General features: G+C 39.6%; 1 protein-coding gene across 3 annotated transcripts in view; it reads left to right on the forward strand.

The window, feature by feature from the left end:
- The window catches only part of KAT2B (lysine acetyltransferase 2B), a 48,301-nt gene that overhangs the window by 7,583 nt on the left and 24,893 nt on the right, over window positions 1-15,825 (forward strand). For 2 of the 3 annotated variants that reach the window (XM_074838684.1, XM_074838691.1), the window contains exons 2-6: window positions 1,122-1,248; window positions 7,607-7,752; window positions 8,890-8,979; window positions 10,648-10,829; window positions 13,195-13,386. In XM_074838684.1, coding sequence (XP_074694785.1) covers window positions 1,122-1,248; window positions 7,607-7,752; window positions 8,890-8,979; window positions 10,648-10,829; window positions 13,195-13,386 — 737 coding nt within the window. Of the gene's footprint in view, window positions 1-1,121; window positions 1,249-5,730; window positions 5,815-7,606; window positions 7,753-8,889; window positions 8,980-10,647; window positions 10,830-13,194; window positions 13,387-15,825 lie in introns of all 3 variants that reach the window. The other variant, XM_074838698.1, reaches the window with a different exon arrangement.

The following is a 15,825-nucleotide window of genomic DNA, read 5'->3' on the forward strand; positions in this document are numbered from 1 at the left end:
ATTAAATATATTCAGAATCGATTTTGAAAAATGACACATTAATGCTGGATATATTAACATCACAATTTTTCCTACTAAGGTTGTTTCAGTCATAAATATTATGCAGCAGTTAACATACTTTCCTCGCTGAGGTCTTGGCAGTGCAAATTCATGAGTGTCTTGTTACAGCACAGTGCACAGATATCTCTGAACGGTAGAAAAGCACACTTTTCTTCTGATTAGATCTTCAAATAGGAGTATGGATGATGTTAGAAATACTTTACCATCAAAATAACTAAGATATTTTGGATATGCAGACGCAAATCCCTTCCTGTAAAGCTGCTCTTTGGATAACTAGAATCGCTACTTTGAACTTCTGAATGATTTGAGACATGACTACCAAAGTCACAACCTTTCCCTTCATGGTCACCCCTTTTAGCTGCAATCTATCTGTGGTCTTTCATACACAGCGAGCGTAACTAAACTTTCCAGGGTAAGCAGCAGGTTGCATTGGTAGCGTCACTGTCTTTGGCATCTGTTGCTTTTGTGGTCAAGCCTTGCTTTGGACAGCTTTCTTCAGTAGTGCAGTTATTGTTTGCTTATTTCAGTATTTAGTTAGCCCTGCTCGGGTTGTCAGGGGCTTGGTTTTAGTTGCATGATTCCTTGTTGCCAGTGTAGCTGATAAAGCAGTGATAAATATGTTGCCTGTTAGATAACCTGTTTGTGTTTAAATCATTGAAACTGTCTCAGTGGCAGGATCTGTGCATGTTGATATACCAGTAAATGGTTGAATACTTCTTTCACTACAGTGAGGGCTTTCTTTAAAGATGTTAGCCAGAGTTTGTGTGTGTATTTTTCTGAGCACAGTTTGCTTACCAGAACTGTGTTAATCTCTTGGTTTGGGGTGCTCTTCTAGTTCTGGTTCTTTCTAGAGAATAAAGTCTAGCTGTGTGGTATATAAACAAGCAAAACCAAACAAAGCAACAATAATAACAACAAAACACCATGAAAATCGCCCCCAAAACATCAAAACAAAAACCAACTTGTAATTAATAATGTTACTTTCTATTGCTTTTGAAATAAATTTCAGCAAGTTCCTGTGCTTTACAGGGTTGATCGATACACCTTTGCTTTGATTTCAGGCAGAGGAGTCCTGTAAATGCAATGGCTGGAAGAACCCCAACCCGCCTCCCACGCCGCCCCGGGCAGAGCTGCAGCAGGTGGCTGTCAGCCTCGGCGAGCCCTGTCGCAGCTGCAGCCACGCGCTGGGTAAGCTTCTGCCTCTCTTCTGCAGTCCGCGTGCCTATACTCAGAAATCTCTACTCCTGCAAGATGGAAGTCAAGATGCCATGCCAAGATCTAGAAATGGGGGTTACAGTTGGACATAAATGTCAATAACTTGGCTTAAAATATGTTGGAAATATCCTAAAATGAGTTTTGAAGAAATTGAACTAAGGTACAACTTCTAACAACCCAGACATTCTAAGTGGTTAAAATGCAACAGCACTGTTAAGCTACCCATAACAATTTTAATAGTGTGTAACGTATGCATTAACCTCACATTGTTTTATCTGTCAGCTGCCTTAGTTACAACATGAATAACTCTCTCCTGTAGGCTCCATTATGTTTTCTTACTATAGAATAAACTATAAAATATTCTTGAACATTGCTAAAGCAGGTATTCTTACCTACAAAAAGAACTGCCTTTTCTGTGTCACAGAAAATAATAGTGGGGTTGCATATCTTAGCATTGTCTAAGTTATTGTGCAGACAGCTTGCATGTGTTGGAAGCAACTGTTCAAAATCCTTGTCTCTAAGCTGGAGAGACATGGATTTGATGGATGGACCACTCGGTGGATAAGGAATTGGCTGGATGGTTGCACTCAAAAGAGTTGCAGTCAACTGCTCGATGTCCAAGTGGAGAGCAGTGATGAGTGGCATTCCTCAGGGGTCGGCACTGGGACCGACGCTGTTTAACATCTTTGTTGGTGACATGGACAGTGGGATTGAGTGCACCCTCAGCAAGTTTGTTGATGACACCAAGCTGTGTGGTGCGGTCGACACGCTGGAGGGAAGAGATGTGCCATCCAGAGGGACCTGGACAGGCTGGAGAGGTGGGACCGTGCAAACCTCATGAACTTCAACAAGGCCAAGTGCAAGGTCCTGCACATGGGTCGGGGCAATCCCAAGACAAATACAGGCTGGGAGATGAGTGGATTGAGAGCAGCCCTGCGAAGAAGGACTTGGGAGTATTAGTGGATGGAAAACTGACTATGAGCCAGCAATGTGTGCTCGCAGCTCAGAAAGCCAACAGTATCCTGGGCTGCATCAAGAGAAGTGTGGCCAGCAGGTCAAGGGAGGGGATTCTCCCCCTCTACTCTGCTCTTGTGAGACCCCACCTGCAGTGCTGTGTCCAGCTCTGGGCCCCCAGGCATAAGAAGGACGTGGACCTGCTTGAGTAGATCCAGAGGAGGCCACATCTTCCCTATGAGGACAGGCTGAGAGAGTTGGGGTTGTTCAGCCTGGAGGAGGCTCCAGGGAGACCTTATAGCGGCCTTCCAGTACTTAAAGGGGGCCTACAGGAAAGGTGGGGAGGGACTCTGTATCAGGGAGTGTAGTGATAGGATGAAGGGTAACGGTTTTAAACTGAAAGAGTATAGATTTAGATTAGATATAAGGAAGAAATTCTTTCCTGTGAGGGTGGTGAGACACTGGAACAAGTTGCCCAGAGAAGCTGTGGCTGCCCCCTCCCTGGCAGTGTTCCAGGCCAGGTTGGACGGGGCTTTGAACAACCTGGTCTAGTGGAAGGTGTCCCTGCCCATGGCAGGGGTGTTGGAACTGGGTGATCTTTAAGGTCCCTTCCAACCCAAACTGTTTTAAAATCCGCTGTTAAATACTGCTGTGGTTTTTGTTTTTTTTTTTTTCCTCCAGAATAATGATTTGTTACCCGCATAGCCTGCAATAGAGTGGTGAATCACTGTATTATTTTTTTAAGAATTTCTATTTATCCAAAATAAAAGCTGATTAATTTTTCTGTATACATTAGCAATTATTGAATAGAAATTGAGGTAAAATAAAATTCAGAATTAATTGAAAAGAAGCAGTTGCTATTTAATTTTTGTTGATGTTGAAAACCTAGGACAGTCAAATAAGAAAAAGGAAATCTAAAACCTTCAACATGAATCATTTATGTTTTTTACTTTTAAAAATAATATTGTACTTTGTGTGGAATACTTTTTTTTTAATTGGGATTTATTTCTACTTCTGCTCTCTTTTTATGCTCTCATTACATTTGATCTAGTTCTGGGCTTTTCAGCAGATTTCTTTCCTTTCCTGATATCCAAAATCTCTAGGTTTTCTTGCAGAAGAAGATTAACAAATCCATATTATCACAGAAAGTTTGGTCGCTTTAGCCAAGTTAGTTTCAGCCTTTCATCACGCAACTTCTCTGTGCTGCTCTTGGTTATGCAATTAGGGTATCTAGTGTTACCTGTCCCTTTCATTCCTGACCTTTGAAGAAAGAGGTTTTTCTTTTTTTTTTTTTTTTTTTTTTAAATCTTATGAGATGTTGTGCCTGTGAGTTCCTGGTTCTTCAGCAGAATTTGTGGATGCTATGTATTTTGTAGAAAAACTGAGCTCTTCTAAAGGCTGAGGCTGTTTTTGGTCTATTAAAAAATCTTTAAATCACTCATTAGCTAGGGAACCAGGAAAAAACAGTACTGTAAAATCAGTACCAGTGAAATGTACCTTATGGAACGAACTGTATTTTTATTTATTGCTGTTTTTAGAAAAGGTAAAGTTTCTTATTCTTCTGACTGCAGCTAATGAGGATGATGTTTCATTTGAAATAAATGAATTGCTGTCCTCTTCCTCATACTACTGGCAAAAATATGTCTTTCAGCAGTGTTTTCCAAGATAATTTTCCTATTCATCTCCTCTACATTAGCGTGTTCCTGCTGAATACCTTTAAAACCAAACTGACCACAAGGTGTGTAGGCTTCAGATTATCATCTGCACTTCATTTTCTCTTCCTCAGAGAGCCGCTGAAATAGCAATGTAGAAATTCCTGTACTGGTTAAAGCCATATCTGATGTAAAATGCAGGGTGTTAGGTTTTTTTGCCTTTTTTTTATTTATTATTTTCTTCCAAAAGCAATCCTAGATATTAGTCTTGCTTGAGACATCTCTTTTTGGGGGTATGGTTCAATTTTCAAGCCAGTGCAGTTTTTGGTGCATAAATCTGTTTGGCTGTACATATTAGTTTATCGAGCTTATTTCTGTCTACTTACCTACAACTTATATTCTATTTGTGGCTCAGCCTGCAGTTTGGCCCAATACTGGGTTTTCAGTGAATATTTCTTTTATTTGAGTGATGCATTGGGTCACTACCATAACACTGTGAAGTGGTGACTGAATTGGGTGCTGGGAGAGTTGGGGTGTTGATTGATAGCCAGCTGAACATGAGCCAGCAGTGTGCCCAGGTGGCCAAGAAGGCCAATGGTATCCTGGCTTGTATCAGAAATAGCGTGGCCAGCAAGGACAGGGAAGTGATCTTACCCCTGTACTCGGCACTGGTGAGGCTGCACCTTGATTACTGTGTTCAGTTTTGGGCCCCTCACTACAAAAAGGACATTGAATTACTCGAGCGTGTCCAAAGAAGGGCAGCGAAGCTGGTGAAGGGTCTGGAGCACATGTCGTACGAGGAGAGGCTGAGGGAACTGGGGTTGTTTAGTCTGGAGAAGAGGAGGCTGAGGGGAGACCTCATCGCCCTCTACAACTACCTGAAAGGAGGTTGCAGAGAGCTGGGGATGAGTCTCTTTAACCAAGTAACAAGTGATAGAACAAGAGGTAGTGGCCTCAAGTTGTGCCAGGGAAGGTTTAGACTAGATATTAGGAAGTATTTCTTTACGGAATGGGTTGTTAGGTGTTGGAATGGGCTGCCCAGGGAGGTGGTGGAGTCCCCATCCCTGGAGGTGTTTAAGAGTTGGGTTGACATAGCGCTGAGGGATCTGGTGGAGTTGAGAACTGTTAATGTTGGGTTGATGGTTGGACTGGGTGATCTTCAAGGTCTTTTCCAACCTAGACAATTCTGTGATTCTGTGAGAGTTCACTCTCCACCAGCCTCAAGACCAGGTGTTACATAGAGACTTTTTTCTCTTTTTTATTGGTTTCTCCTGTGTTACAGGGTGCGCTTTCCTGTTGGTAAACACTTTCAGTCTTGAGTCACTTTTAAAACTAGTTAAGTAATGTGTTAGTACTCTATATACACACTCAGGCTCTCTTTTTTTCCCAGCACTATCTTCAGTTCCTGCTGTGCACCTTCACGTAGTGTATTAAGGTGTTTCTTGTTTTGCCTGTCCTATTACTAGGACATTTGCCTGTCCTTTTTATGTACACACTGATTTTGAGATAGACTGTGGACACATTCCTTATTAATCTGTTTTCTCACTGCTCCTAATTCATACATTCAAGTACTTGCTTATTGAAGTTGCACAACTGAAATAATTAACTTCCTATTTTTCAAGTCTTCATCTCATTGCATTGGCCTTGTTCTTTCTGCTTGCTTTCTTCTTCTGCATGCTGTAGCAACCTGTACTTTGTTTTGTTTTAGTTTGGTTTTGGGTTTTTTTTGCGAGCATAACAGCAACTGAGGAAGGCTGTACCAGTTGGGCAATGGAGATAAATGGGACTGTGTAGTCAAGAGTAATTCAGTATTTGATGTCAGTGTACTAAAGCTTTGATTTTAATAAAGGGTTTACTAATGGCCACAAGAATTTGGGAATGGGCAGTGAACATCTGAAGAAAGATACTTTGTTGGGCTGATGTACAAACATTGGTGAGTGTACAGTAAATGGTAACTGATAGTAAATACATGCTGGTAATACGATTGTTACTTTTAGGTTCACGGTATGGATAATAATTCTCTAGTTTAATAAAATGTTTAAATACAGCCACTAAGTAGTCAAGGCAACTTTCAGTATTGTTATGGAAACTGCATGGAAATGGCTTCTTATGCTGATGTTTTATTCATTTGTTAGTTGAGTGCAAGGTTTCTTTAGTATGTTATCAATTTCTAATGCAGTGCTCATCTAGGGAGGGTATTTATTACTTTTACAAGATCAGAACAGACATCTGGGAATATTAAACCTTCATATCTGGCTCAAGGACAGAAATGAAATTGTTTTATTCTGCCCAGAATGGTGAATATTTGTCCTTAAAGAAGACTCCCGATGGCCATTCCCCTTTTAGTTCTGAGCATACAGTCAGAACTTAAGACACTGTATTATAAATGTTCATTTAAGTGGAAACAATTGCTGGCATCTTTTTAATGTTCTGAGCTACAGTGTCCTTTTTACTTGAAACTACACAAATTTATTGAATTTTAGTGTTTTGGCAGGTGTCATACTAAACTTCCCAAAACAAACTGTCTTTGCTGGGTGGTGTCACATCCCGTGCATGTCTCCCTTGTCTGAGCGGGACGTGACAGGTGTTCAATAAATATGGCAGTTTTCAAGTCAAGTGTTATTTCCCCCCACTTCCTCCCCCACTAAGGAATCAGATTTACGTTGAAAATTTCTTACCAGTCCTAATCACACTGGCATATCTGACATAATATAATAATTATCTAAGAAGTAAATATTGATAAAATTATTAAAATACAGAAAAACTAATATGACCAACCTTTTAAATAATTTTCATTTTCTTTTAAAGGATATTTTCTTGTCCTTTCAAGGGAAAGGATATTCATACCACATACATTGGCCTGGAGTCAGCGAAGATCGTTTCTTTTTGTGATGCAAATAGCTTCTTTCTGGGAATTGACTTTTTATTTTAAATTGCCTTCTCTCTTCCTGGGGCCAGTTGTTCAAACCAGCTTGAAATGAATGTCCTGCTTCATGCCTACAAACCTCAAGCTTTTGAAAATTACAGTTGTGGAACTGTATTTACCTGTGGAGATGATAAAAGGGAGTTTGTCACTTGGAAATTCTGATATGTTGAAAGATGCTTTTTTGTAAACTTCTGAACAAATGAGCATGTACAATCTGCAAAAGCTTTGTTAATTTAGTGTGCACAAAGCATAGTTCAACCACACATGATATGAAAGTAAGAGACTTAGCCATTAATGTCCAATTTAAAACAAAAAGCCTATTTATGGAGCTGTTTTTTTGTTGTTGTTTTTTTTTTTTTTTTTTTTTAACTCTTCACAGAATAAGGTGCTACTTGCATCAACGCCTGGGTTACCTAATGTATGGGAATTATGGATTTATTTTCTTTAGTCAAGAAACCTTGTCTCAAAAGCATAGCTCTTGGACAAAAGTGTACGTAGTTATTTATATATTGCAACGTATTAATACAGACAGGACTTGTGTGGTCTGTTTTAAGTGTTAACAGACACTGTGATTCTAACCAGCCATCATTCCTCTGCTGTGGGAATTACCACCACTAGACTACCTTTACTGTGATGCACATATATTTCAGTTACCTCTGATAAGATGTTCTGTTTAAATAGGTTATTACAGGATCAGTGCCCTTACTGTTATGGCTTAGTTTGAGATAACCTGGGGAATACTTGTACTATTGGTTCTCTCAGTAGGCTTTTTACAGGCTTGGATTTTTCTTTCATTTAGCTGCTCACGTTTCTCACCTGGAGAATGTGTCTGAAGAAGAAATGAATAGGCTGCTGGGGATTGTGTTGGATGTGGAGTATCTGTTCACCTGTGTCCACAAAGAAGAAGATGCAGACACCAAGCAAGTTTATTTCTACTTGTTCAAAGTAAGCTGAACTTGCGTAGTGTAGTCTTCTCAGGTTTTCACTCTTTCACACATAAGCCAATTTCACTGCCCCTCAGGCATGTATTGACTTCATCTGGTGAGAACTTTTTCTGTAGTGTGATGCTCTAGTGGCTAACTATGGGCTAGACTTTCTGGTACTTGCAGTGTACTGTATTGTTGTGGTTTAACTCTAGCCAGCAGCTAAGCACCACGCAGCCGCTCGTTCACTCCTCCCCCCTCCCAGTGGGATGGGGAGGAGAATTGAAAAAAAAAAAAAGTAAAAGTTGTGGGTTAAGAATGGTTTTAATAACTAAAATAAAATACAACAATAATAAAATAAAATATAACAATAATAAAATGTAATAATAATAGTAATGAAAAGGAACATAATAAAAAGAAGGGAGAAATAAAACCCAGGAAGAGACAAGTGATGTACAGTGCAGTTGCTTACGACCTGCTGACTGATGCCCAAGCAGTGATCTGCACCCCCAGCCAACTACCCCCTGTTTATAAACTGAGCATGATGTTCTATGGTATGGAATATCCCTTTGGCTAGTTTGGGTCAACTGTCCTGGCCTTGCTCCCTCCCAGCTCCTTGTACACCTGCTCGCTGGCAGAGCATGGGAAACTGAAAAATCCTTAATTTAGGATAAGCGCTACTTAGCAACAACTAAAACATCAGTGTGTTACCAACATTATTCTCACACTAAATCCAAAACACAGCACTGTACCAGCTACTAGGAAGAAAATTAACTCTATCTCAGCTGAAACCAGGACACGTATCTTACTCCAAAAGTCATCCAGATGATTGAGGAGCAGACCCTGACTCCTGTCTATAAACTGTGCAACCTGCAAGCCTTACCCTCTTCACTTACACATAGGAAAAGCACTTGAAATAAACGCTAACTTATCTGCCTACATTTGCTCACAGAAGCCTCTTATATGCATTTCAAAGAAGGTGAATTCACAGTGAAGTTTAGTAGCTATAAATTTAGATGACTAAACAAGCAGATATATAGTCAGGAGATTTTCAACACTGCTTGCAGTGTGTTGTGTACCTGTGACTTCCATTGACCCTACGTATGCAAAAATGCTAATTGTAAATATGCTAATTAAAAAAATTCTATATTTTTAACAGCTTTTGAGGAAGTGCATTTTACAGATGGGAAAACCTGTAGTAGAAGGATCTTTGGAAAGTCCCCCATTTGAGAAACCTAGCATCGAACAGGTCAGCAGTCAAAGTCTGGGTTTGTTTGGTACGGGGTTTTTTATATTTGGTGGGGTTTTTTTGTAAACATAGGCACTGGTTTTTGAAAACATGGCATTTTAGACAGTTTGCAGATGTTTCTGTGTATTACTTTGTCCAAGTAGGGGACTGTGGGAGACTTCTGCTGCTCCTCCTTTAGTGTTGGTACAATAGTTACATTATTTGACTTCTCTCATCATTCATCTTATGCTTTAGTGAAACTGACTTTTTTGTGGTTTTAGAGAATGAACTTAAAATACTACTTTCATGTGTGGCAGTTCTAATCTTTCTTTGTTTCAAGTGATGAAAAATGCTGTCAAAGTTTTGAAATCTAATATTAAAATGATACTTGTCTTGTGTAAATCAGTTAAAATGTTACAATCCAATTCAGTGAGATCATAGCCTTCTCTTTCAAAGAGTACACAATAAAAAACAAAGCCGAAACCAAAGAATAACTGAGGCTTTTGTAACTCTTAGTGGATAAAGAACATATGACAAATTCAGATTTTGGCTAAGCAAGCTCCTGAGAATGCACTTTTGGCATGCAAGTGGTCCCATTAGCTCCAGTGAGACTATGCAGAGGCTCACATACCTCGCTGAAACAGGAGCTCAATGTTTTCCCATCAGTGGATGAATGGATGCTCTATTGTTAAACAGAATATTTTAAATGTGAAGACTGTTATGTGCAGTAACTATTTCCTTGCAACTTATAATTTAGGAAAATCCAAACACTTCATTGCTGAATTTCTGGGAAGTCTTCACCTTAAGTTCTCCTTTAGTTTGAGTGTAAACAAATAATAAGTGTATGTAATCTCCATACGCTTCTAGTCCTTAAAATATACTATTAAAAAGGTTTTGTACAATATAATTTTTTTGTCACATTCTTCATACTGTTCAATTTGCTTGAGAAAGTAACACAGAGATCAAAGGATAATTCTTCTTACAGTTTATTTTGAAATAATTTTCCCTTAAAATAGATCAATCTTTTCAATTCTGTTTTTAGCAGTTCATCAACTCACTCACACAAAATTATTTGCTAAGCAGCAATATTATAATCATTTTATAATATATACATATTGGAGCACTTTGTTACACATTTTAACTATCTTCAGTAGGTTTTTTTAAAGTGGACAGTATACAAAGTGCAGTGGGGGGACATGCTGGCACTTCTTGAAGAAATAATACGATGTGTAGACACAAACTTAACTAGAAGTCCACAAGCCCTAGTCTTCTATTGAAAGGTAGCTGGAGAGGTTTATAGGTGATACTTGATTTACAGAGGAAATAAATCATCTAGCATGGTTATCAGCAAAATTGTGCATATGTGAGCATATAGAAGAAAGCCAGCTGGATCTTCTTCTGTTCCTTAATGAAGTTTTTTACTTTGAGAAGCAAGGAAAAATAAAGAGTTTTCCATCTCTTGCTTTAAGTCAGCTGCTGGAGGTGGATAGAATAAAAACATCTGGAGGTACCTGCTGCTGTGTGCAGGGGAACCAGATTGTGGCAGCTACATGAGTAGCTGAGCAAGGAGTTTGTGGTCTCCCATGTAATGCAAGTTCAGGGTTAATAAACATAAAGTGTGGAATGTTTGAGGACACTCCTACAAAAATTGTGGCTAAATAATTTAACATAATTTTCTTCTGTTTTAAGGGTGTGAATAATTTTGTGCAGTACAAATTTAGCCACTTACCCTCAAAGGAGCGGCAAACAATAGTGGAACTGGCTAAAATGTTTCTGAACCGCATTAACTACTGGCACCTGGAGACACCTTCACAGCGAAGACTAAGATCACCCAATGATGATATTGCAGGGTATAAAGTGAATTATACCAGGTAACGCTGTTTTTGCTTGTTACAAGTCTTGCTTACAAATATGGCATGTACGCACTTCAGGAATACACCAGTACCTGTAGGCCTCGGGTGCACCATGTGAATTTTTGCAGTCATGGAGTTTATATGAAAACCTGATGGTTTGAGTGAAACTATTATCAGAGTTTCACAGACATCCTTGTGTTTTGAGAGGTGTGCTTTATCAGCCAAGAACAGGGAGTAGATGTCGCAAACGACTGTATCTAACAATGCTTTTGCATGTCCTGCGTTTGCAAAACTGCTCTCAGTCTTCTTAACGTATGAGCCTCATATAAGATCCTTATTTCATGTACTAAAAGTTCAGGCAATTTGTTATTCAACTGAAAAAAAAAAAAAAGGGAAGAAGATAACATTAAGCAATGTAAAGCGTCACAGTTTGAAACCAAATCATGGAAGATTTGAAAAATTAAAATAATTTCATAAATGCCTGAATGATAAATGGGGAGTAGATATTATTAGGTTCCTTAAAATGATAGTTCTTGTTATGATCTTTTAATACATTGTCAGAATTCAAAGGAGTAACTTAGTCACTGGGGGAAGAAAAGCTAGGATGAAAAGACAAGTCTCTTTTAATTTTGCTTTTCTCATAACAATAGTGCAACGCCTTTTTCAGTTAGCACAGCGACAGCACTTAATGGTTCCTGCCGGTGCAGGCAACAGTTAACATGCCGCCTGGGAGCACAGGTGGCAGCAGTCAGGGAAGGTCTCTTTCAGCATGTCTGTTCCCAGGAACAGCCTGGGTACACTTTTCCTGGTGGAGGATGAGCACTGCCTTCTGCCCGCTTTCCTGGTGGCCTTTCCTCTGACAAACCTCAGCTCTGTGAAGGAGAACAGCAAACCCTGCTGTGAGTTGAGACTGTGGCTGGTGATATGGCAGACTGCGCTGTGCCTGACCGGGCTGCTCTCAGATGACCTCAGATGGCCTCAAATAGCTACCTGATGTAAAGGACAATTACTGATAATCCATGGGGCTCCTAACACTATATTTGGTGGGTCTTTGACCTCCCATTTGTTTGTGATACAGATGTCAGATAGCCAGAGTTGGTTGGAGTCAACTTTTATTAGGAATCAATAACTAGCATTGGCTCTGGTTGGTGACTTTGGTTGTGGCCTTTTGTCACTTGTGGTTTCTCAGGCCTTCCTGCTCGCAGTCCCTAAGGTTCCCTCTGACCCAAAGTACCGCCTCTTTCTATCTGATCTAACCTGTCATTGTGAGCTTCTCCTCTCCATGGTGTTCGAGGCACTGCTCGGGGTGCTGAGGAAGCTGCTGTGCACCATGGGTGCACCTGATGAATTCTTGCAGTCACCACTTCATTTGAAAACCTGACGGTTTGAGTGAAACTATTATCAGTTTCACATGCATCCTTGTGTTTTGAGAGGTGTGCTTTATCAGCCAAGAACAGGGAGTAAAGGTCTGCTAACAACTGTATCTCACAACTCTTTTCTAACTCTTGTGTTTGCAAGAATTAAACACAAGAGTTTGGGAGAGCATTTTGAGACAGGCTGTACTTTGAGTCTGGGTGAGAAAACCTGTGCAGGATCCAGCACAGTCTGTTTGCATCCAATTCTTAACATTGTTTTTCATTGTTGGAGCTTTCATAATGTTTGTGGTCTGATTCTGCTAAAGCTACAGATACCATTGACTGTTCACTTGCACAGAGATACCAAAATCTTTATATAAATTTAACAGATATCATGACCTAAATAGTCAGTGTACTCCTGATTTACCTCTTCAGTACCATGATCCCTTTTCCAGGAAGAGTAACACAACATGCTATATTTTCATACGTACTTCTTAATGCAAAACTCATTACGGAGGGAGTTACTGGTAAATGAAAGAAAATCAAGTCAGGGTGTAATGGGAGGAAGCCAGCTGGTGGCAGACCAGGGTGGGAGTCCAGTTGGATTGGGATGGAGCTAGTTAAAAGTGTCACCCCTTTTGCATCTATGTGGGGAGATGTAGAAGTTTAAAGAGGGACAAATGGATCAGGCAGGAGATGTGGGAGGCTGAATGAATGAGCTGTGGAGAGAATCCCTGAAATCAGCACGAATTTTATGTGATCTATGATTATTGTCTGGAACAAGAGTGCTTTTTGGAAACTAGACTGCAGAGAAAAAGAATATATAGAGACTTAAAAGTACTTGGCTGTCATTTCTTTAAAAAACTGGGCAATATAAATGCTGCTTAACTCTGTCCAGACTTGATGTGGAACTGATTTATGTGGTCATATAGCTCTCAGCTGCGTTATAAATGATGTGGGTAGTGGTTTTATTGCATTAATTCATATGTTAGATTGTGATAATTATCTGGCTTTTTTCCCCTTTACAGGTGGCTTTGTTATTGCAATGTCCCTCAGTTCTGTGACAGTCTACCTCGGTATGAAACCACCCAGGTTTTCGGTAGGACATTGCTGCGCTCTGTTTTTACTGTAATGAGACGGCAACTGCTGGAGCAGGCCAGGCAAGAAAAAGACAAGCTTCCTCAAGAGAAACGAACACTAATCCTCACCCATTTTCCAAAGTAAGAGGTCGCAATGTGCCTGCATTTAAGGTTAACCAGTAGTACGCAACTTTGGCATGGAAATGGAGAAATTACCTGCAACTTAAAATAATTTCTCCTTTTATTGAATAACAAGTAGATAGTGCAGCTTTCTTTTCTGCCATAGCTTTAACTAGCGTATTTTATGTACACAACCACTTGTTTTGCTTTGTCCTAGGGCTTTACTTTATAAAAAGGATTATTCATCATGCTGGGGGATTGTGCTTATTGTCTATTAGCAGATATTGTTGGTCACTTACTTTCTTTTTCTGTAGTTCTTGGAAGCAGATCTCCAAAAACATACTTGCTTCTGCTTTTGTGAGGGAGCAGTAGAAAAGGGAATGTTGTACTGGAGTTTACACCTAAGAATTTCAGTTTAATTCAACATTGTAATAGCTGTGGAACAAAGTAGTCACCCCATCTTCAGAAGAGATGTATGTATTCATTTGACAAAGAAGAGAATAATTAGTATAAAACTGCATCAGTGAATCCTAAACTCATGAATTTCATATTGACTACCTGTTGCAGTACTGGAATATTGATGACAAGCTCTCACAGTTAAACAACAATTACATATTGGGGTATGTGGGGGAATGACAGTCTTGAAACACGTTCAACTTTGACAGTGCTTAATTTCAAACATTTTACTGGTGATTAAGGGTGGTGGTGGTGACAGGATCATTCATCGTATGCTTCCTGGTAAAATAGTGTATTGCTTCAAAAATACCCTTATTTTGTGAGGGTGACTGGGCTCTCTAGCCCATATTTTAAAAGTCTGTCCCTCCTAACTGAATCTACTGGAGAGCTGGTGGCACTGATGCTATGCAAGCTACTGTCTGTGACTAGAGTTGGGTTAGTGCTCAGGGGAATGAAAAACAACATAAGCTTTCCAAAGCTGGCTAGAGCCAGGATTTGTTACTCCTATTATTATTAATAGTGCCTTTTACCACTTTGAAGAATGTAAACTGTGTCTGGGGTAGACTGTTATGGATACAGGAATGTTTGTGTATATCTGGGAATAGGTAAAAAAAGGATTTAACCCTGCATTGATATAAGGAGCAGATTTGCAGAGGAAGAAGGTGTGCATATGCCCCTGTTTCCACTGCCTTTTACAGCCTAGACAAGTAATTTGAAAACCATTATTATTCACTGCAGTCCATTTTAATATTCTGCTGGGGGAAAAAAAAAGACAAGCACTGTTTGCTCATGAGAAATAGGAATAACGTTTTAAATCTTTTATGGGCTGTACTTGTCTGAAGCATTTGTCCCTCTGCTGGCATTACTCAGAGTGAACCCGGTGGAGGAGCTGCAGCTCAGAGCATGGAGCCGGTGCCTGGTGTCAGTGCAGGGCTCTCGACTGCCCTGGCGGCTTCTTCCTGGGCAAAGGGAGCACCCTCAGGTTTTGTCTATATGTACCTAGGAAATAGTCACCAAGGGGTCTGAACGCAGAGCCTCTGTGCTGCCTGTAAATGTAGCCTTGGCTAAAGTTTAATTTTGTGCTTCTGCTCCATCATAGATGGTCAAGTAGTTGTTGCAAACTTTTTAGCCATTATCAGCTGTATGGATAGCAGCAAACACCACACATTGCTGTGCTTAGGTATGAATGTCCTATATATAAAATACAAGAGTAGGACTTGATCCAGAAAATCCTTACCCTGTTCAAGAAAGTCTTACTCAACAGTCCTATTGGTTTCAGCTGGACAGTTTCTATACATATAGATGACTCTAGAGAGTAAAAATGTGCTGTGTCAACTTCTGGTCTGAAGACCCTTTTTGTGCAGCATAGGATAAGCAGCTATCTTGCTTCTGGGAGGGAATTGATATATAGCCCTGTGAAGGCAAGTGTGCTGGATAGTCTGCTCTGTGGAATTTCTCTCACCTATAATAATACCAAGAGAGGTTTAAAATCACACTGTTTCTGTAAGTGTACCAAAGTAAGATTAAAAATACTATTATGCAAGCACAAATGTTCAATTAAATGTTACAGTAGGACACTTAAAGGAATTAAAATGCCTTCCTAAGAGCATTGTTAATAACTAACACTGGTATTTTATAAATCTGTAAGTGGCAGAAAGCAAGTGCATCTGCAAATTACTTGTTTGTCAGAATAGACATATTTTGTCATCGTTGTATGACATGAGTACCTTGGCATCTGTCAACTCATAGCTTTCTTATTAGTGCACTGTTTTGTTCTGTAAAAGTAGTTTGTAACCATTTCTTTCTGCATTTGCAAATTAGATAAATATTGCTTATAATAAAAGACTAATTTTCATAGGTGAAAGCACTCTACTGAATTAAGGTACTTAATGTCTTCTCCAGCTTGTGATTTCTTTTGTGTGTGTTTGTTTTTTTAAAAAGGAGTTGGCCAACAGCATTTTCTTACTGAATCAGTAAATCTTTTTAAATTAAAAAAAGTTGCAA

Source organism: Strix aluco, chromosome 1 (genome assembly GCF_031877795.1).
Source record: "Strix aluco isolate bStrAlu1 chromosome 1, bStrAlu1.hap1, whole genome shotgun sequence".
NCBI lineage: Eukaryota > Metazoa > Chordata > Aves > Strigiformes > Strigidae > Strix > Strix aluco.